Source organism: Haliotis rufescens, unplaced genomic scaffold (assembly GCF_023055435.1).
Source record: "Haliotis rufescens isolate VD_foot unplaced genomic scaffold, xgHalRufe1.0.p SCAF_23, whole genome shotgun sequence".
NCBI lineage: Eukaryota > Metazoa > Mollusca > Gastropoda > Lepetellida > Haliotidae > Haliotis > Haliotis rufescens.
The window spans coordinates 12,862,053-12,886,334 of NW_025963924.1; the positions used below are offsets into that span (position 1 = coordinate 12,862,053).

Sequence of the window (24,282 nt, forward strand, 5' to 3'; positions counted from 1 at the left end):
GGTGTTTGCAAATCTTCTACTACTGCAGCTGTGTTAACTGAGTATGGCCGGTGTAATATATATTGCGATTCATTCACTAAATACATTAAATATTGGTGCAAACTTGTATGTATGCCGGATACTAGATATTCAAAGCAATGTTATGACGATTGGACGAGCAAGGCAGCCTTACATGGGCCTCTAATGTTGAGAAATTACTTTATTCATATGGTTTTAATTATGTATGGAATAATCAAAGTGTCGGTAATATTGATTTATTTCTTTTAGAATTTCGACAAAGAGTAAAAGACTGCTGTGTTCAATCTATTTTTTCAAAGTTAAATGAGCATTCAAATTTAGATTATTACTCCATTATAAAGTCAACTTTCGCAATTGAACCATATCTGCTTCATAAACACCAAAGAGACCAAAGCGATTTTTCCTTTTTGTAAAATTATAATAGTAGATGAGTTACATTTTTTGTTAGTATGTCCAACTTAAAAATAAGTACTCCCTCAGAACTTTACTACAAACTTCCAACATTGAAACCTTGTAATTATGTGCTAAATGCATTAAAGATGCCCTTTCCTTATGTTCTTCAATATTATAATTCTAAATTGTACTTTAATTGCACCCTCCACCTCTTTATATTTTACTACCACTTTGTATATGATACATGTATCTATATTGTACTTGGGCCTGTGGCCTTTATACTGAAATGAACTTCCTCCAATGTCCTACTTCTTTTACCCAAACCCTTTCTGCTTTCACTATAGTCCAAGTCCGTTCTGCAATCACCCTATCCAAAGTACAGTTTGCTGTTACTATTTCTCCTTCCTATCTGCATTCACTATTCGTACTTCCGAAGTCAGATCTGCCCTTACTATGTCTCAAGTCGTGTCTACCTTCACTATATCCACAGTAATATCTGCCTTAACGATATCCCAAATCCTACTTCCGAAGCCCTATCTGCCCTCACGATGTCCCAAGTCGTATCTGTCTTCACTACTTCGGTGGTATATCTGCCTTCAGTATACCCAAATTCCCGTCTGCCTTCACCACATCCCAAGTCTCATCTGCCTTTACTACTTCCGAAGTATATCTCCCTTCACTATACACCAAGTCTCATCTGCCGTCACTACATCCCAAGTCTCATCTGTCTTCACTACATCCCAAATCTCATCTGTCTTCACTACATCCCAAGTCTCATCTGTCTTCACAACATCCAAAGTCTCATCTGCCTACACAACTTCCCAAGTCCCATCTGCCTTCACTACATCCCAAGTCTCATCTGCCTACACTACTTCCAAAGTCCCATCTGCCTTCACTACATCCAAAGTCTCATCTGTCTTCACTACATCCCAAGTCTCATCTACCTACACTACATCCCAAGTCTCATCTACCTTCACTACATCGCATGTCTCATCTGCCTTCGCTACATCCCAAGTCTCACCTGCCTTCACTACATCCCAAGTCCCATCTGCCTTCACTACAACCCAAGTCTCATCTACCTTCACTACATCCAAAGTCTCATCTGCCTTCACTACATCCAAAGTCTCATCTGCCTTCACTACAACCCAAGTCTAATCTGCCTTCACTACATCCAAAGTCTCATCTGCCTACACTACATCCCAAGTCTCATCTGCCTTCACTACAACCCAAGTCTCATCTACCTACTCTACATCCAAAGTCTCATCTACCTTCACTACATCCAAAGTCTCATCTGCCTACACTACATCCAAAGTCTCATCTGCCTTCACTACATCCCAAGTCTCATCTACCTACACTACATCCCAAGTCTCATCTACCTTCACTACATCGCATGTCTCATCTGCCTTCGCTACATCCCAAGTCTCACCTGCCTTCACTACATCCCAAGTCCCATCTGCCTTCACTACAACCCAAGTCTCATCTACCTTCACTACATCCAAAGTCTCATCTGCCTTCACTACATCCAAAGTCTCATCTGCCTTCACTACAACCCAAGTCTAATCTGCCTTCACTACATCCAAAGTCTCATCTGCCTACACTACATCCCAAGTCTCATCTGCCTTCACTACAACCCAAGTCTCATCTACCTACTCTACATCCAAAGTCTCATCTACCTTCACTACATCCAAAGTCTCATCTGCCTACACTACATCCAAAGTCTCATCTGCCTTCACTACATCCCAAGTCTCATCTGCCTTCACTACAACCCAAGTCTCATCTACCTTCACTACATCGCATGTCTCATCTGCCTTCGCTACAACCCAAGTCTCATCTGCCTTCGCTACAACCCAAGTCTCATCTGCCTTCACTACAACCCAAGTCTCATCTGCCTTCACTACAACCCAAGTCTCGTCTGCCTTCACTACATCGCAAGTCTCATCTGCCTTCACTACATCGCATGTCTCATCTGCCTTCGCTACAACCCAAGTCTCATCTGCCTTCACTACAACCCAAGTCTCATCTGCCTTCACTACAACCCAAGTCTCATCTGCCTTCACTACAACCCAAGTCTCATCTACCTTCACTACATCGCATGTCTCATCTGCCTTCGCTTCATCTCAAGTCCCATCTGCCTTCTCTACATCCAAAGTCTCATCTACCTTCACTACATGCCAAGTCTTATCCGCCTTCACTACTTCCCAAGTCCCTTCTGCCTTCTCTACATCCAAAGACTTATCTACCTTCACTACTTCCGGAGTATATCTGCTTTCACTACATCCCAAGTCTCATCTACCTTCACTACTTCCAAAGTCCCATTTGCCTTCTCTACATCCCAAGTCTCATCTGCCTTCTCAACATCCCAAGTCTCATCTGCTTTCTCTACATACCAAGTCTCATCTGCCTTCTCAACATCCCAAGTCTCATCTGCTTTCTCTACATCCCACGTCTCATCTACCTTCTCTACATCCCAAGTGTCATCTGCTTTCTCAACATACCAAGTCTCATCTACCTTCACTACATCCCAAGTCCCATCTGCCTTCTCTACATCCAAAAACGTATCTACCTTCACTACATCCAAAGACTTTCACTTCTTCCGAAGCATATCTGCCTTCACTATATCCTCAGTCACGTCTGCTGTCACTACTTCCGAAGTATATCTGCCTTCACTATATCCTTAGTCACGTCTGCTGTCACTACTTCCGAAGTATATCTGCCTTCACTATATCCTTAGTCACGTCTTCTGTCACTACTTCCGAAGTATATCTGCCTTCACTATATCCTTAGTCACGTCTGCTGTCACTACTTCCGAAGTATATCTGCCTTCACTATATCCTTAGTCACGTCTGCAGTCACTACTTCCGAAGTATTTCTGACTTCACTATATCCTTAGTCACGTCTGCTGTCACTACTTCCGAAGTATATCTGCCTTCACTATATCCTTAGTCACGTCTGCTGTCACTACTTCCGAAGTATATCTGCCTACACTATATCCTTAGTCACGTCTGCTGTCACTACTTCCGAAGTATATCTGCCTTCACTATATCCCAAGTCAAGTCTGCCTTCACTTCTTCCGAAGTATATCTGCTTTCACTACATCCCAAGTCCCATCTGCCTTTACTACATCCAAACACTTATCTGCCTTCACTATATTCCAAATCTCATCTGCCTTCACTACTTCAGAGGTATATATGCCTTCACTATATCCCAAGTCAATTCTAACTTCACTACTTCCCAAGTCCCATCTGCCTTCACTATATCCCAAGTTACAACTGCCCTCACTATACCCCAAGTCATTATGTTATCTGTCATCTGTTATTAACATCCCTTTGATTTATAAACTCCGTATAATGCATCAGTGAGGACGTTACAGTCTCCGTGTGACATGTTCCACATTTCCACCAATCCTTTAACATGAAAACCTGAAACAAAGTCTTATGAAATTCATATCATCCAGTTTATGTTTAAGTCCGTTTACGTTCCCTACGATAAATGTTAAGCCCGATCTTGAGTCACCCTCTGTCGGTAACCATTGGACCGGACCACTCCCCTAGCAGCTAGTCGGGCGCGGACCTCACATTAGATCCTAGCCTTGAGCCCTCGTTTTAACATTGTGATACAGTCTGACGACATATCATAGAATAAACGTTGTCCTCAACATTCAACTTGTCAAAACGTAGTAGTGCTTTTAGATCCACCTCGGGGGCACGGGTGGCCCAGCCGTCTAAGGCGCCGCGATTCGCTGTGCAGAGTTGCGTCCCTTGGGCACGCTAGAAACCTATAATTGTGGGTTCGAATCCCGGTTCGCCCAGATTATGTTTCTAGGTTTGTCAGCACCTACCCATGCTCGTGGGTTTCACCGAAGTGGTAAGCGTCCTAGACCTGCATCACTTCGGGCTTTCCTCCCACATTAAGCTGATACGCCGTGATATAACTGGAATACTGTTAAAAGCGGCGTTAACCCCAACTCACTTACTTACTTACTTAGATACACCTCTCTGGCTTGACCATGAACGCGAAACGTTGCTCATATTTTTGTCTAAAGGTTGGTGACAAATCCTCTGTGATGAACATGCCAGAATCTGAATTCTTTAGAGTTTTAGACGCCTCCAATATGCAGTGTTCGTCGTTGACCTTATCGATAATTGCCTTACCCTTCATGATGCGATGTGCTCTCTGTATGCTAACATTAGTGAGCTTCAGAGCCTCAGTGACAATGTTATTCACAATTTGTTCACAGTCGGCCCATGAATCACCGGGTTTGGCATGAGGAAACCTTGAAATATTAGACCAGAGCGATTGCTCTGATTTTCGAATATTCAATCCTCCAAACCATACACTAAACCTCTCAGTTTAGTATTTCTCTTCTATAGCTAGGTATATCGTTCAGTTGTGTTTCAATGTATCTTCAATTGCAGTCAACTTGGTAACAAGACTATCATTTGAGCATTGTAAAGTACCAAACGTGCGCAAAATGCCCCACACTTCATCAAACATTCATTGTAAAGTTGTTTCACTCACTTGAGATGGACGTTTCATCTGCCTTCACTTCATGCCAAGTCCTACATCCTAAGTCTGACCTGCCTTCAAGATGTCCTTATACCAAATCTGATCCGCCTGCATCAGTAACTAATCATACCTTGCTGTCGCTTTTAGGGAGGTTCGTCATCATTCAGCAGACGATGGGATTTGATACACGAAACATTAAACAAGTCCTTCGCAGACATAGATGATCTTGAGGTATGTCCAGTTTAGATACTTGTATACGAGTATACTGGTATAGAGTATGTGCACGTGTGAACCTTGTCCTATTTCTCGTGCCTGTGTTGACTGGAAAGGTGTTAATCGTTGTCATGATCAGTTGTACATTATTCTCGTATGACGTGGCATAGCAGGGATACTTCTGTGTGGTGTCAGGCAAATAAAACATACATTTTAACGCAAATTGTGTGATTGGTGGGTGTTACCTGTAAGGCAGGACATGCTTACCCTTTTAGCGAACACCTGGTGTCATCACTGATTATGAGCGATACATCCACATAAATTTCACAGCTGTTTTGCCTTTTACGCCCAATGTAATCCGTTTCGTCGGATAGGCGAGACTGGCTATTCTCTTTCGTTGTCGTTTTATATTTACATGCATCTACTACCACGTATGTGTCTTACCATCCAGACTATCGCGTTATTCTTCATATTTATAGATTCATTTTAAGGTTCATGCGGAAGGTCCAGGGTTCGATCCCGGGCCGCGTCATACAAAAAGACGTTAAAAGATTGTACTTGTTGTTACCCTGTCTGGCGCTCGGCATTAAGGGGCTAAAACAAGGACTGGTCGGCTCGGAGTCAGTATACTGTGTCTGAGTGGGGTATTCATGTTAAACTGCGGCATGGTATCTCAGTGAGCTAGCACTATAAATCGGCATCAGTCCGGACTAGTCCAAGCAGCCACACACACACATACACGTGCATGCACGTCGCTATATAAGTGCAATAATCTTGGACGCGACATTTAACCAAATTTCACCTCACCTTTAAGGTTCATGACAATAAAAAAAGAAAGATTCCAAAATCCGAGGCAAACTATTGGTAAAAGATATACGTTTATATTGCAAAGCAATGAAATACAATGAACAGGTATCTGTAAACAAATTACATACAGGCAATCATAAGTCATTCTTGGCCATTTTCAGAGGTTATTTTGTTGCTTCGCATTTAAGGGCCAACCATTTGATGTTCAGGGATATTCGCGTGATTTTTTTTAAGTTTAAAGAATAATGTATTCAAGAAGAAAATGAATGAAGCAAAAATGGTCAACTCCAAAAATAAATTGTTCCTTGGTCCTGAAACTAAAACGTTCCCAGAAATAAATATTTGAAGCATTGATTGAAGAATGTCCTGTCTCAAAGAAAAATCCCGGCCACCCACCCAATCCTCATGAACATGAAATTGTGTACACTATGGTAAATTGTACGTCATGCATAGCAGTGCATATAGTATGTCATTATATGTAGTGCATTTATTACAACATATAATAGAAGATCATTATTTGATGCACATGTTTTACGGTATATAAGTACGCTTGATAGTATGTCATTATGTACTCCAGTATGATTGTATAATATGTAGTGCATGTAATACAGTATCTGAATTACAGTATGATAATACACCATATATGTAGCGCATGTATCATCATTGTACGATCTTTTCAAACATCGGAGCCTCGTTTCCTTACTCACCCACATCTGAATTTGTGTTTACTTCAGAAAGCCATCAACATCATCAACAAGGCAAATGCTGTGAGATCGAGGTTTACGTCACTCAGACACTATTTGACAGATGTAAGTAACAAACGTACTTACTTACTTGCTTTATGACAATATAAAGAGCCAAAGAGACCGACCGTTTGATTGTATGATGGGGGCCAGAGTTTTTTTCCGAAAATATTATTAATTTTGTTGCTGCATACTGATTATTTGTACATCTAGAATATTTATTGGTGATAATGTATACTATGTTTTTGTTGTTTAACGCCGCACTGTAACTAATCGAGTCTGGAGAAGACAACCCAGTGATTGATATTATGAGCAATGATCCACGTCACCATCCAAGTCACCGAGCCTGACCACCCGATTCATTAAGTCGCGTCTTAGACCAACATAGGGTGCAAGGCTTAAATTGTAACCCGGATTTCACACGGGATTCGTGTATACGAAGTCACTGTGTGAATATAGGTGATATGTTATGTTTTAAAAAGCACGACTATAACATTTTACTTGAAGGTTAACATGTGATAATAAAATGCACCTCTCCATTCAAACACACTGTGTCAAAATGTGTAAATGAAGTTGTTGTTTTCTTATGTGACATTGTCAATAGGTCTTTGTCATTTTTACATTTCAGTGTAATACTGAAAAAGATCTTGAAGAATTTCTGACCACGACATTGCCGAACATTAGAGATCTAGCGTTGGCGCTTCCTACTCTCTTCCACGAGGTACACAAATAAAGCATTGCTTTTATTAATGACTCCATCGGAAATCTTAGTAGAAGTGTTTTGTGCATGGCCATTGCCCGGTGTATTGATAAAAAGCACATTAGTAACCCCTCTCATACGAAATGAATATTATTACAATGGCCGTCTTCAAACCTTTGTGATAATCAATGACCAAGTCACTCCTTCAAGGCTTTTCGTAGTAAAGGGTATTGTGGTTCTATGAATGTACTCACCAGCAGAAACAACATTTTCTTAGTCCAATATGTGAAGCCCATTGATATTGCGGGAATATTGCTAAAAGCGGCGTATAACCATACTCACTCACTCAGTCTTCTTAGTCAATGAGAAACGCCATCATCCTTTGGATATAATATACTTACGGTAAACACTTAACTGTGAATAATTAAAGTGTTATAAATGTTATGCTATTGAAAATAACAAAATATTATTTGGACATCCATCTGATAAAGGGTTATCGTAACAAAAATGTATTGACAAAACCCATCCCTTGTCACAGGACATATAACGAAACGCCCTAAAAGGGGAGTTGTGTAACAACCCAATTAACAATATACAATGACACAAAAGTTTTTTTCATGAGCACCTGATAGCTAACCATTATTATATGCTGTTCATATTGCAAAAACACGTGTGTGAGTATTATGCTCCCAACGAACACACAAACCTCCCAATTGTGCGTATTGGATAAACGCACACATGCATGGTCGAAGAGATGTCTTCATGAATATGTATTATAAGACGTATTATTAAATTTCAAAATATTTTTGTTGTTATTGAACTTTATTTGAAGCACAGTAATTTTTTGTCGTTCACATATAGTTTAATATAATTATTCACATAGATTTCGGTACACAGACGTTGTGAAACGTGACTGTATAATATTTATCATTCTGAAACGGTAGGTCATATAGTAATTGCTGTGGCAGTAGTGAAAACAATAATGTCAAATGCAATTTTGACTTGAACCATCATGTTTCTGTGGGTTTTTGTACAAGTGAAAAATGTACTTGCCTTTGCACCGGTGGAGCTTGATACGCTATTTGATAGTGCTTTATTAACACATGCTTTTGATATGGTCTGAACAGTACAAAGGACTCCGCTTTTGGTGGATATGTCTCATGATAACGGAATGTTTTGCTTTAATTCCAGCCAATACCCTTGTTAAAACAAGGGAGTAAGAAGAGCATCACCTTGACTCAGCATCAAGTTGCCTGTCTATTGGCTAATGCCTTCTTCTGTACATTTCCACGGAGGAACTCCCAAGAACCACAGAAGGAATTTTGCAATTACCCAGACATTAACTTCAACGGGTAGGTGGAATGACTTATACTTCCAGTAGTAGCAGGTACATGGACGTGAAATATTTATAATTTTTTTAGTGGTATTTTAGAAGCTTCATGGATTATATGTTTTTATTATGTCATTGTGAAGATTTAAAAAAATGCTTATGATATGGTGGGAATCGTACAATGGACTTTTAGTAGATACTTCTTATAATTTTGTCGCTTTTATGTATATGAACTAACTGCGTTTTTTCTTTTTAGACTGTTCCAAGATCAAAGCAAACGGAGCGATGAGAAAATTAGATGCATCCTGCACTACTTCATGCGAGTCACACAGCAAAGTATATTTTATCCTATTTACATTCATTGAATTAATAAACAAGTTGTAACTATGGATTCTTGAAGTAAATGCAAAGTCACAACAGAGCACCTTGCCACGGAGAAAATAGCCAACTACATGTTTAACAATGCAGGATTCTTCACGTGTATGTGCGCATTTTTCGGGGTATTTTTTTTCAAAATGGAACTGAAACTAAACCTGGCCCCATGTCGTTGTGATTTATAATACTGAGTGAGTGAGTGAGTGCGTGCGTGTGTGATAGAGTGAGTGAGTGAGTGAGTGAGTGAGTGAGTGAGTGAGTGAGTGAGTGAGTGAGTGAGTGACATTCGAACTGGGATTCACACATTGTACCCATCGTACCAGTAGGGAATCGAACCTGGGCCTTTGGTGTCACGCTTTAACCCCTAGGCTACCCCCATGACGCCCTGTGAATATTATTGGTATCATTTCAGTGCCTCAGGGCAAAGTGACATATCGACGTCAAGTGATTGACAGGTTCCCGAAGTGGGAGGAGCTACAGACAGGACTGTCTAAACTGACCTCGTCATCAGACGGCACTATAGAGGACAGCGGGCAAGGAATGCTTCAGGTAAACTATAGAATAATTTTGTAGTTTGAACTTTACACGATATACGGCTATTCCATTACATGACCGCGAAATTACGTTCTGAAATGCACGAACGACACAATTTGACGTTCATACGTTTTTCACGAGACCGTGTTCTTCAAATGACGTAAACACTGACGGACTACTTCCCAAGCACGAATACATACAGAAGCGTTGTTTCTTATCAATCAAAACTTTAATCTTAAACTCAGCGTTTCAGTATACATTGAGTAACGTCAGAGAGTTTAACTGCATGATTGTTCACGAATATCCTCGCTACGATCCATCCTAGTGAACAAAATGAAGAAATGCACATCCCATCTATTAAGCCATGGGCTACTTAGGTCCACCGTGCATCCCCCCACCTCCCAACAACACCTACTTTTTCTGAAGCCTCAGTGTGTCCTGAACATGAAATCATATGTTAACATTGAAAATATAGGGATTCACTTCCTGTTTTCATCATATTTGGGGAGGTACCCTCAAAATCGCGATTTTGCATTCCGCGTCGAGCGTCATTTTGGTGCAACAAAAAGGATAATAAATGTCTTTACAATTGTCCAATGTGTAATATATCAAAATAAAGCTGTAGTTAGGCCGGTTACAATTATGTCATTTTCATTTAAATATAATGAAAGTATATTGGCTATTAAACTTTTACATAGTAGAACACACATATGCAAATTCGCTCCACGCAGATCGCTCAAACTTTCCATAATGTTCTATTATAATGTTCTATTACATACATACATATCCATATCGATCACTTTACATACAGGACTAAATGCTATATTATGGGCCTCTGTGAGCTTCAGTTGCCAGTCGCATGTCAGTTATCTTATCCAATGTGAGTTCCAACTACCACATTTAAGTTAGCACATCAATTGAAGATAATCACTATACAATGTGTTTACGTCTTTACGCATCTGAAAATACTTTGCATCGATCCTGACAACAAGTCAAACCAACTTAACACCGCAAAGAAACGGGTAGTAGGATTTCACTGTGTGTTTTTGGAATGTTAAACCATATACTTATCATTGTTTTGTAATAATTATTGGACATTAAGTATAAAGTAAATATCATTCGTTTGGGTTAGTTGCGGTAAGCTTACTACATATTATACTAAATATTTATAGTATAGCTTTCCCCTGAAAGTCAAAGCACTCAGGTGCATATGTAATTACTCTACTTTAACTACAATATCTCTGTGATGCAAGTTCTGTTTCCAATACATGCTGTCCATCCTCTATATCAAAGAGATCGTTGCCATGGATGTTGTCAATGATAATGTCCATCCTCTATGTTCAGGTTATGTTAATATGGATGTCGTCAACGTCAACTGTTCATCCTCTATGTTACATGTGCTGTTGCCATGAATGTTGTCAACGTAATGTGTCCATCCTCTATGTTACATGTTCTGTTGCCATGGATGTTGTCAACGTCAACTGTTCATCCTCTATGTAACATGTTCTGTTGCCATGGATGTTGTCAACGTCAACTGTTCATCCTCTTTGTAACATGTTCTGTTGCCATGGATGTTGTCAACGTAATGTGTCCATCCTCTATGTTACATGTTCCGTTGCCATGGATGTTGCCAACGTAATGTGTGCATCCTCTATGTTACATGTTCTATTGCCATGGGTGTTGTAAATGTAATGTGTCCATCCTCTATGTTACAGGTTCTGTTTGCCAATAACCACATCGGGGGTTCGTTATATGAATCCTTTGTGGGCCAGCAACAGGCTCGACTCTTCATGTGCCCCGAGATGATCATTGCCCGTCTCTTCACTGAATCCCTGGGGGAGGACGAGTGTCTCTTTATGACAGGTCAGATATATTTGTTGTAGCATTCTTTTATTTTCTCTGAGTGTTTATCCCATCGAATGTTTCTTTCTTTCTTTGTTGTTTAACGTCGCCATCGGCAAAATTCAAGCCGTATGACGGCGGCCAAAAATGATCGAATCTGGACCAAACAATCCCGTGATTAACACCAAGAGCATCGATCCACGCAATTGGAATACTATGACATGCATCAATCAAGTCAGCGATCCTGACTATCAGATCCCACTAGTCGCTAGTCGCCTCTTAGAACAAGTAAAGTCGCCTGTTACGGTAAGCATGGGTTGCTGAAAACCTATTTTAACGTGGCTATTCATAAGTTTGTTTCGTATTTTAATGCCCCTATCTTAATCTCATCGAATGAACTGACAAAGCATATATTTTCATCAGATTCACAGCGAAAATGTATTGTAGATATTGAGATAAGATGAACATGTTTGCGTTTTTATCCTGTGTCACGCCATGTGCATATCAGCGTATGACAATGGTATAATTCTAAAGTCATCACTGCTCCGGGGTGAGGTTTATCTACCACGTATGTTCTTGCTGTTTTTCATGATAACTTCCAGTGTCAATGAGGAGGATTGAAAGAAGTTCCAACATCCAGTGTTGTTTCACACGAGTGCAATATCGACTTCAGATAAATATAGCATGACCTCACTAATGGGATAATATTTTCATTGTATTAACTTTGCTTTGTGTTCTAAGAATATTAAGTTCCCTGGTACCTGTCATTGAAGATGCACTGTGACAGTACTACCAAATGTTATATAAATCGTTCCAACACCACCTTGTTGACTGCTAGCATTTGTTTGTATTTTTTAATGTAATACATCTGACAGTTAATTATACAGATATTATGTCTTACAAATGTCACTGATGACAACGTTAAGGCCTTGACCGGATATGGTTGGTTGGTTTGTTGTTTAACGCCGCACTCAGCAATATTCCAGCTATATGACGGCTGTCTGTAAATATTGGAGTCTGGACCAGACAATCCAGTGATTGATATCATGAGCATCGATCCACCAATTGGGATCGATGACATGCATCAACCAAGTCAGCGAGCCTGACCACCCGATCTCGTTAGTCGCCTTTAACGACAAGCATAGTCACCTTTTACAGCAAGCATGGGTTGCTGAAGACCTATTCTACCCCGGAATCTTCACAGGTCGACTGAATGGCGATTGGTGAGAACTTTATCTTGAAAGGCCAATAACAGCCCAGATTTGCCTTATGACAGTTCATTTCATCGTTGGTTTTCTGGATTGTTTGACATATATGAGTGAGTGAGTTGGATTTAACGCTGCTTTGTACAGTATTCCAGTTATGTCACGACCTGTCAACTTAATGTGGGAGGAAAGGGCGAGGTGATGCAGGTCGTTACCAATTTGATGAAACCCTAGAGTACGGGTGCTGTCAAACCTGGAAACATGATCGGAGCGAACCGGGATTCGAACCCATTATCATTGGTTTCTGGCGTTCCCAAGGGACGCAACACTGCACAGCGAATTGTGATGACTTAGACGACTGCGCCACTCGTACCTCCTGGTATAAATTTGGTAAAGAAGAAACCAGGTTAAAGAACCTTTAATAACAATGGATTTACCACTGAACAATATTGTGTGAATATTTTGTCTCGACGTTGCAGGCTGCGAGGTATTCAGTATGTGCGCTGGTTTGGGGGACACATTCACGTGGCTTGGAGATCGACAAGACATGACGACAAGGTAATTAGTCCATTGAGCAGATGACTAGCAATAGCTGCTGGTTTGTGGAATGATGATGATGATGATGATGATGATGATGATGATGATGATGATGAAGAAGATAATGGCGGTAATGGACGTGGTGGTCGTTTTGATGTGTATCTGGCACAGTATCAGTATTGATGTAGATCTAGCGGGATGATGAGTGAGTGAATGTTTTTAACGCCGCTTTTAAGTGATGCGGGTCTTTGACATTTAACACGTACACGGGTATACATGGTATACATGGTACTGACAAAAGTGGAGACATTAGGTTTCTGGCTCACTAGAGGGACACAGCGAATTGTGGATCCTACTGACAGCACATGGATGGATGATGATGTGAATAAAAGCGATAAAACGTCTTAGGAAGCCTCTGCCAAAATCAGAGTCGAGTGAACTGTTACGAGTATATCATGAGCATGTGTTTACGAATCACTTTCAAATAGTAATGCTACTAGGTGTTCGCAAAAAGGCCATCACCGGTGGCACCCGTCACAAACATGTAAATTGTAAATTGTTCACCTGAACAAAATACACGGGAGCATAAGGTACAAGGAATTGCATCGGACATCATGTTTGTCACTGATGCGCAAAATTGGGAAATGTCCTCCACATGTCTACCATGACTTTTTGAAAGCTTTACTGAGGCCTTGAATTTTTTAACCTGATAAAACAACTTCCTTGAGCATATACGTTATGGGAATCGTGTATATTTGGTTGGAGACGTAATGATATTTTCTCACTTTACATTAAGATACCAGCTTCTGATTGGTAAAGGACCGGGAAAGTAGTTCCCGTGAAGCCCGATCATGTAGCCCCCTCAGGTATCGTTGAGTTGAAATGAACCGATGTTCATTCGAATTCATTGGGTAAAGGGAAGTAACTCGGTTCTTTGCGTCGTCTGCTACGAGTAGTGAAATTGCGGACATATATTCTGGACCCGTATGAAAGTCGGTGAGATGAATTCGTTGTCAGCCGATCCCTCGAGGCATATGGTGTGATGTACTCTGGGTGGGCGCCAGTTCGGTGTACATAAGCTCACACACAGGGAACATCACACTATATACCCTTCGAGATCGGTAGTCAACTTATAATGTATACTAGTTATAGTACTGGTGTGTTTTGATGGGGCCGTGATGGTGGACTTTTGATTAAGTCATTACAGTTGACATTGGTGATGAATTTGAGAAGCATTCTTTGGCAAGGGAGTGGTCGATTCATGTTCGGTGAGGGGATAATACATTTGTTTTCAGAGACGAGGACGGACATCGTCAGACTCAAATCGTAGCTATTGACCCTCTCCACATCAAGAACTACAAAGCCCAGTTCCAGAAGGACTGTTTGATTCGGGAGCTCAATAAGGTAACAAAGTAATCAGATAGGTTCGAACAGGTAATCTGTTTGTTGTCTTTTCAATTTATATTTTCGAACCAGGGAAATTTAAGGATTATTTCCTTGAACATTTTATTTTCTTCAGGAAAGTCCTGTCACAGTCTCCCGAACCGGAAGACAAAAAGATAATAATTATTTTATTATATTTTTTCCCCTATAAATATGACGGTATTCATATCCGAATATGCGTCTCCTTGAACATTACCAAACCAACTGAACTTTGCTTTATGATGAAGTGTCTTTCTGGCTTCGTCAGCATGTCAAATGTTTTTTTCGGGGGAATAGCAAACTGGAATTGCATGAATCCAGCAATATGTATACGGATCAGTATGGAGCTTTGGAATTCATAATGTAAGAGGAAAGGACATGCCTTAAAGTCAAAGGGGCATAGTACTGATGCATGGTTTGGGCAGATTTCTTCCTCAGTTACTCATAACATACTGGACTTTATTTATGGCATTATTTCATGTGTCACTTACACCAAATATTTTAATCGAGCTGTTAATGAAGTGTTGCTTACATAAACTGGTTTCGTTATTTGAGGCCTTGTCACTGGGAACAACTTCATACGTTTAATGTAGGATAGCCAGACTTTAGATGACATTTGATTGGGGCAGTCATCAAGTCGGACTTATTAGCCTATCGTAACCCGTGGCCAAAATACGTCTAGGAATTATCTTACCGCATATATCAGCAGCACAACGTCATCATTGAACGTATCCTTCAAAACAAACATTTAACTGGGTAAACATTGTATACTGTGTCCTGTCATTTTGTTACACACCACTTACATACCTTTTTGTTTAAAATAGCCGCTCCATGGCTACCGCTCCATGTGACCCGTGAAGATCCGGGGTAGAATAGGTCTTCAACAACCCATTCTTGCCGTAAAAGGCGACTATGCTTGTCGCCAGAGGCAACTAACGGGATCGGGTGGTCAGGCTCGCTGACTTCATTGATGCATGTCATCGTATTCCCACTGCGTGGATAGATGGTCATGATGAAAATCAATAGATTGTCGGGTCCAGACGCGACAATTTACCGTCATATAGCTGAATATTGCTGAGTGCGGCTTTAAACAACAACGAAAGAAACAAACAAACTTGTAGATGTTTCTGCTTGAAGGCCTATACTGGATTCTTTAATGGCGATGTCCCCCCTGCCCAACTGCCGTGGGTGGTGACGGGCAACTGGGGATGCGGGGCATCAGGAGGAGACAAAAGACTGAAAGGTAGTATGTTCTATAACACCTCATCTTCCTGAGGCAAGAGAGTTAACTGACTATAAAAGTCCAGTTTCCACCCTTGCCGAACTAGGCTGGTATTATGGAGTTACATTTTGACTGGACTAACGAGTCTATGCATAGTCCAATCAAAATCGCGCACCTAACTCGAAATCCGGTTCGTAAACTGTCGTGCAGATTTCGGTCGATTGCAGGATTTGCAAAGCATGTGCACCGCCAACTCGTTGTCTGCAGATATTTTCCAAACCTTTTCACGTTTTTAATCAAGGTGCTCACGTGATTTCATGCAGTTCGTGATGTAAGACCCGTTTTATCACAAAAAAGATCTTGATCATTGATCAGATCGTCCTGACTGGGCGCCACCATTTTGTGTGAAGCAAACGCAAGTGATACAAGAGGTGGAAACTGATTGGTCCATAGGAGAGGCTTAGAAGGAACATAACTGGTAATAGCCACTGGTGGCGCTACGATCGAGCCCAGGAATTCCAGCCTAGTTCGGCAAGGGTGGAAACTGGACTATTAAAGTCAGTTAACTCTCTTGCCTCGGGAAGATGATTACACCTGTCTTATGACGAACACTTCTCCCCTGCAGTATGATATGCTTGCAGAGGTAACGCGTTGGCAAGGCCCTTGCTGACGTAGTGTCATCAGTTTTCTTTTCTTTCGCAGAGATGACGCATTTGAATTATTCCCATTTAAGCTGTGCCCTTATTGGTGCATACACTGAAATCGCCTCACTTAAGCTCATAATCATATCAGTATTATTTTACGGAATACGTTTTACATGTCACTGGCTGCACCGAAGTACATCTTTCATATTATTGTAGAGTGTTATAATTAAGTGTAGAGATAAAAGTTTATTAGATATACTTGATTTTCCTTTGAAATTACTTCTCAGCAAAGAAGAGTATTAATGGATGTCAACTTCTTTATCATGAGGAACACAACGTTTCGGAGTATATGCTTACTCCTTCATCAGGTGAAGATGAAGAAGACGTAAGCATCTTCACCTGATGGAGGAGTAAGCATATACTCTGAAAGGTTGTGTTCCTCATAATAAAGAAGTTGACATCCATAAATAGAAAAATTCTCTTCCTTGTGTGTATTACTTCTAAATGCCTTTCAAAGAATTGACATCTCAACGTTCAACGCATGTACTATGAATACTCAAAAGGTTACACACTCGATGTTTAAACAGAAAATAAAACTCGAATTGGGAGTTTCCTTTTAATGTTGATTAAAAAATAGCAAAAATGCATTTGCACATGTGAATATTTTGTTTACATTGAAATAAAAGCGACAAAAAAAAAACAATTTCAAAATCATAAGAAATCTCTTGTGAGCATGTGTTTACCTTAATTCACCTTTATGTTTAGCTTTGATACAAATGCTAGCAGCATCAGCAGCACAGAGACACTTGTCATTCATGACAGCAGGGGACGATGAATTCAGAGGCAAGCTGTTGGAGATACACAGATATCTGTCGGACCGTGACTTCACTGTTGGTGAGATTATTGAAATTATCGTTTGCAAAAAAAGAAACGCACAGTTGATAAAAGACATTTCAAAAGAAGATTCCGTTGATGGAAAGTTTGCACTGCTAGATGGAAGTAAATGATTTAATATGTTATGTTATTTCATACTGATAAAGTGTCACAACACGATTGTATTGTCATTGATAGAGTTAATGTTGAAGGCCATTGATATTTGTATGATCCGTTCTCTTGGCATCTTCCCGAGGCAAGCGAGTTAACGGACTATAAAAGTCCAGTTTCCACCCTTGCCGAACCATGCTGGCCCATGGTATTATGGAGTTACATTTTGGCTGGACTAATGAGTCTATGCATCGGCCAATCAAAATCTCGCAACGTAATCGAAATCCGGTTCGTGAACTGTCGTGCAGATTTCGGTCGATTGCAGAATTTGCAAATCATATGACCGCCAACTCATTGTCAACAGACATTTTCCATGTTTTTAATCAAGGTGCTCGTGTGATTTGATGCACTTCGCGATGTAAGACCCGTTTTATCACAATACAGATCTTCATTTTTGATCAGATCGTCTTGACTGGGCGTCGCCATTTTGTTGAAACAAATGCATGTGATGGAATCAGATTGGTCAGTAGGAAGGACATAGTAGGGACATAACTCATAATAACCACTGGTGGCGCAACGATTGAGCCCAGGAATTCCAGCCTACTTCGGCAAGGGTGGAAATGTTCTCTTGGGTACGTTAGTTTTCACAAATCATTCATTTACCGTAATAGATTTTAGAACTAGTCACGCCAAGACTCAATAATAATGCCAGAAATCACGCTTTTGGTAGACTTGAAGCTGGTGAATTACAAGAACCACTGGCAAGACATTTCTTCCCGAGGTAAGGGCATCAACTGACAATTAAAGTCCAGTTTCCATCCTTGCCGAACTAGGCTTGAATTTCTGCGCTCAATCGTAGCACCACCAGTGGCTATTACGGGTTATGTCCCTTCTATGTCCCTCCTATTGACCAATCAGAACCCATCTCTCATATATCACTTGCATTTACTTCAAACAAAACGGTGGCGACCAGTTAAGACGATCTGATGATGTAATACGACTGGTCTTACCCCGCGAAGAGCATCAAATCACTGGAGCACATTTGTTGAATTCGTCATACTTCTAACCTTTTGTTTGATAGGGGCTTCAACTACTCTCTTTGGATGAAAGATTTATTCACAGAGCCGTACACATGTCTGACATCGACGATGCATGAATGTCATCAGACACATATATTCAAACATCAGGGGCAGTTAATTCTGATCATTTCCGGTTAACATATATGTATAAGATTAGGTAAAGCATATAATAGTGCATATAAAGCGTCCATAAAATATCAACACACTAACTTAGGTTTACATTCTCACAACATTCATTAAAAACATGAAACGATTTGCAAAATATCTGTTGACGCCCAGTTGGCGGTACACGTGCCTTACAAATCCTGCAATCAACCGAAATCTGCACATTGATTTCAATGTTATTTACGAACGGGGTGTCCAGTTCGTTTCGCGATTTTTATTGGACTATGCATAGACTCGTTAATCAAGCCGAAATGGAGTTTTATAGTCAGCTACGCCCTTGCATCGGGAAGATGGGCTTTCAACGTTGGCCTGAGCACAATGTCCCGGCTTTGGGAAGGCCATACATTGTTCGTTGGCGTTGTTTCACGTCATCGTAATCGACTATGGCGGCTGCAGTAATGTTAGTTACATCATCAGTGGCTGACGACTGCCGTGCCACATATTTGGATTTTTGGTATGTTTTGGGGGTTGGGTTAGGTAATAATGGGTAAGGTTGATGTCGGCCTGTAAATAATCGAGTCTGGTTCAGGCAACCAGTGATTGATATTATAAGCAACGTCCCTCGCCGTCGGTGTACAAGACATTCAATCATCCAAGACCAGGAGCCTGACCACCCGATTCATGTAGTCGTCTCTTACGGCCAATATACATTTGTATGTTGCTGGAGGTTCTATACTTACACTGAGTTCCCACGGGTTCAATTATATCAGCTCATGCCAATATAACTGTTTTATTAATGAATTACCCCGTGAAGATCCCGGCGAAAAATGGTCTTTAGCAACACATGCTCGTCTTAACGGGACCGGCAGGTCAGACCGTATTCCAATTGTGTAGATCGATGCTCATGATGTCAATCACTGTTTTCTTCAGCACAATCAGGGACACATGCTATCTATTTTGATACTATGAGTCGGAAAATACACGTTGACGTATCTGCTGTAGCAACACATCCGTTCCGTTACAATGTCAGAAGGATGTTGCATCTTAACCAATATTCGAACTTCAAGGTAACGAGGTTATAGGTAGACAGTTTAGTACATTTGAAAGCGGAATACAATAATGTCAATGTCAAAGGTTCGTATCATAAGTCCCAGCTGAAATGTGAGGTGACTGAGTGAGCGGGTAGTTGGGTTGGATTACATAGTATTGAATTTATTTATTTATTTATTATTCATGTGTGGATTAAAGCATCTTCGTAAAGAGGTGACAAGGTGCATATGTTCCGCTGCCTGACTTCTTGCATCCGTCAGTACCCCTCTAACGTCCGAGGTGGGTAGGGTAGTCTAGTGGTAAAAGCATTCGTTCGTCACGCAGAATGCCCAGGTCAATTTCCCACCCGGATACAATGTGTGAACCCTTTTCTGGGGTCCCCTGTCGTGATATTGCTGGAATACTGCAAAAAGCGGCGTAAAACCATACTCACTCACTCTAACTTTGGAAAAATGAACACGTTAAATATGATAGAATCCTGGAGTCCAAAAGTGTTGCAAAATCGAGGAAAACAACTGCAGGCATTATCTGTAAATCCTCGATGGTTATTCCACTAATTATGAATTCAATTTCAGGACAAATTGTTCAACTCATCAACGGCTATCACCAAGAGATCATCCACCAGAAAAGATTTGGGCCAAGAACAAATGTGTTTCAGTTCATTATGTCTTCTAAGGACTAGTTATATAGCAGTGGATTCCATAATGAAGGCCTTTGAAGGCCTCCTGTAAGGCCTTGTCTGGACTGATGAATATTCACACGGGTGTTCCATGAAGGCTCGTGCCTGCTGCTGAAGATGTCCACGCGGGTGTTTTTTTGGACAGATGATGTTCACACTAGGACCACACCCGCAAAGTGTTTCTCATCAATTCCCGATTTTTGAAATAGCAAGGTTAAAATAGTTCGTTGTTCTTTTTTTATGGCCACATTAATGTGTACACGGTCTCATTTTCAAACAGCAAATGGAAGAAGACACCAGATAAGACTAAATGAAGAGACATTGTTTAATTCCAACAAGGAACGGGTGGAATATAATGTTTTCATCCTGGCGATCACACAGTAAGGGAAAGATAACTCTTATTGAAGACTCTAATTTAAAATGCGGAAACCGGGAAAAAACGCATCGACCAGCTGGGTTCAACATGACCCGGACGGAGATGAGAAACATTTTGTTTGTTTTGTGTTAGTTTTGGTCTTACGCCTTGTAATTGGAATTTACAGCTGGGGCGTTTTAATCAGGCTCCGTGCCTTTTCACAATGACAGATGTCTAAAGGAGTCAAACCTATTAACAGGCAATATGGGACCCATTCAGCGTTGATATTATTAAAGTTCTGATAAAATGTCATGGTGGATTAGATTTCGACCTTGAGTGAGTTGGATTGAATGTAACTTGGTTTCCAACTCACAAGAAAGGATACATGCCGAAGACGATTTGAATTGCCCACAATCATTCATTTATGGACTGATATATGTATATGAAATAACTTGTATAATGTGAGGAGGAAGAGTAGAGGCAGATACATGCGACCATGTCATGACTTGAACACATTGGCATCATTACCCTACATTCACAACAATATGAAGTCAAGTCCCTGTAATCCGACATGTTTGGATAAGTAGTATCACCGTTCGTAAATGAAAATCGGACAACTACACGACAGATAACGATCACTGTTATTTTTGAGTGATTTCGGTAATGCGTTGCGAATTAGGTGTGTCGAAGTAGGAGTCCGAGACTGTCGGATTAACGGGTCTTGATATCACTGATTTAAACAGTTCCCATCATTAGTGTCGGATAAAGCCGATTGTCGGATTAACGAGTGTCGGATTAAGGAGACTTGACTGTATGTGTGAGTGAGTGTCCATGCATTCATCCTCTCGGTTGCCTTATCCAACTCGGATATATGCAGAAAGTCGTGACATTACTGGACTATTGCTGATGTTGGGGAAAATCAACATTCAGTAACTCACTATAAGATTCCCTGTTGAAAAATCGAACTATAATTTATCGATATCCGTAGATACTGTACAGCTGCAAGATTTCACGTGATGGCTAGTAACCAATCTGGATTCTGTGTCCACGCCCAGCCCATGGCCAGCTGTTCCCTGTCCTGTTATGTGTGCAAAAAGCAGAAAAACCATCCATACATTTCATGACAGACATGCAGGATAAACATCATCTTCCCGAGGCAAGAGAGTTAACTGACTTTAAAAGTCCAGTTTCCACCCTTGCCGAACTAGGCTGGAATTCCTGGGCTCTATCGTAGCGCCACCAGTGGCTATTACGAGTTATGTCCCTTCTAAGCCTCTCCTTTAGACCAGTCAGATTCCACCTCTCGTAGCATTTGCATTTGCTTCAAACAAAACAGGGGCGCCCAGTGAAGACGATCTGATCGATAATCCAGGTCTATGTTGTGATAAAACGGGTCTTACATCGCGCAATGCGTGAGCACCTTGATTAAAAACATGAAAAGATTTGGAAAATATCTGATGACAACGAGTTGGCGGTGCACATGTTTTGCAAATCCTGCAATCGACCGAAATCTGCACGACAGTCTACGAACCGGACTTCGATTTCGTTGCACGATTTTGATTGGACTCGTTAGTCCAGCCAAAATGTAACTCCATGATATCAGCCTAGTTAGGCAAGGGTGGAAACTGGACTTTTATATTCAGTTAACTCCCTTGCCTTGGAAAGATGGATAAACATGTAACATACATGACTTTCTTCTGAAGGAAATAGCAGACTTGTGCAATTGATATTTGATTATTCCATCTTCCTGGCACCCAGTACATACACAGTCAAAGAGGTCTGACTGTGTGGGTTGTGAACGCGTAACGGCGTAAATGGTTGTATGTGTGAATTTCCTTATATAATTATGGTGAAGTTTTCTTTGGATGTATTATTAGTTGCTAATAAATGTTTTGACCAATAAATCCGAATTTTGTGTCTTGGAACCGATCACTGGAACTTGGGTCCCAGTGGCCTACCACTATTCACTTGTCCACTCATTCTCAATAATCCGGTGTATTATAACTCCTTTCTATTCCCGACCCGTGACGATCCGGGGTAGAATAGGTCTTCAGCAACCCATGTTGCCGCAAAAGGCGACTATGCTTGTCGTAAAAGGCGACTAACGGGATCGGGTGGTCAGGCTCGCGGACTTGGTTGATGCATGTCATGGATCCCAATTGCGTGGATCGATGCTCATGATATTAATCACTGGATTGTCTGGTCCAGACTCGATTATTTACAGACCGCCGTCATATAGCTGGAATATTGCTGAGTGCGGCGTTAAACAACAAACAAACAAAACAAAAGCAAGTGAAACACCATGCTTTGATGCAATGCTATGATAACAGTGTGATGCTCCGATAGAAGTATGCCGTGCCTAGACTACAGTGACGGTCTACAGCGATGTATGTTCACCTTAGTATCTATTGACACATCTTTACAACACCTTTCAATGATCAGTCAATTGATCAATGATGACTAACCCTTGTAATAGCCACAGGTTCCTTTAAAACTTCGGAAATCTCTCCCGTCACGTTTATGGTGTCGGCCATTTTGACGTCTTGTACTTAATGTAAATGTATTACGACACACTGTCATTGTAACTGACTTACTGACGTAGTTCTTATCAGACCTTCCATGGACCTGAGGATATTTTTTGAGTACATTTGTTTACAGAAACACCAAAGTTGTTCCTGTTAACCATGTTGAGCATACATAAGCTCATGCCATCTCTCCTTTTTCGGGGGGCACGGGTGGCCCAATCGTCTAAGGCGCCGCGATTCGCTGTGCAGAGTTGCGTCCCCTGGACACGCCAGAAATCTATGATTGGGGGTTCGAATCCCGGTTCGCCCCGATTATGTTCCTAGGTTTGTCAGCACCATACCCGTGCTCGTGAGTTTCACCGAAGTGGTAAATGTCTGAGACCTGCATCACTTCGGGCTTCGTACCTGTGTAGAGCACTGGTATTTTATTTGGCTGAATCGTATACAGATTTGGATGACCCGTATACACATTTGGTCGACCAGTCCCCGATTTGGATGACCCGTACAGTAATTTGGATGACCCAAACCCATTAATAATTTCAAAGTGCGATGTCCGAAACGGGGTTGCTTTGACCGGTATAGACTGTAAAACGACCAAACAAATGCAAAAACAACCATATATATATTTATTAATTCATCATAACATCCGGGTTACCATAACATCTACAGAGTCAAATATCATTCCCGGGTCATTGCTACACGTGATATAATAGAAGCGAATGATGCCTAATATCATATTCACTGTCTACGGATTCGGGTTTTGTGGAACGACTCATCCAGTTGATTAGGGGCATGGACTATTTGTGTCCATGTTGTGTCTGTCAAAAATATTCAAACAAGACATATGACAAGAGAGATGACTTCAAATTTCCAATAGTCAACTTTCCCTCTGTGTCCAGCAATATTGCTACAGCTCTGGCTCAGACGTTTTTTTATCAAGGTTACAACATTCCACAGTGGAGGACATTTCCAAATTTGACTCATCAATGACAAAAATTAAGTCCGATGCAATTT

The 24,282-nt window shown here is 40.9% G+C and overlaps 1 protein-coding gene across 2 annotated transcripts in view; it reads left to right on the forward strand.

The window, feature by feature from the left end:
• LOC124133099 (poly(ADP-ribose) glycohydrolase-like) overlaps nt 1-21,055 on the forward strand; it is a 38,506-nt gene extending 17,451 nt beyond the window's left edge. For both annotated transcript variants that reach the window (XM_046497346.2, XM_046497347.2), the window contains 12 exons: nt 5,065-5,148; nt 6,672-6,746; nt 7,309-7,401; nt 8,572-8,732; nt 8,967-9,046; nt 9,498-9,634; nt 11,335-11,482; nt 13,146-13,224; nt 14,499-14,607; nt 15,763-15,868; nt 17,257-17,385; nt 20,285-21,055. In XM_046497346.2, the coding sequence (XP_046353302.2) occupies nt 5,065-5,148; nt 6,672-6,746; nt 7,309-7,401; nt 8,572-8,732; nt 8,967-9,046; nt 9,498-9,634; nt 11,335-11,482; nt 13,146-13,224; nt 14,499-14,607; nt 15,763-15,868; nt 17,257-17,385; nt 20,285-20,391 (1,308 nt within the window). In that variant the 3' untranslated portion in view covers nt 20,392-21,055. The remainder of the gene's footprint in view (nt 1-5,064; nt 5,149-6,671; nt 6,747-7,308; nt 7,402-8,571; nt 8,733-8,966; nt 9,047-9,497; nt 9,635-11,334; nt 11,483-13,145; nt 13,225-14,498; nt 14,608-15,762; nt 15,869-17,256; nt 17,386-20,284) is intronic.
• Nucleotides 21,056-24,282: the final 3,227 nt, after the last annotated feature.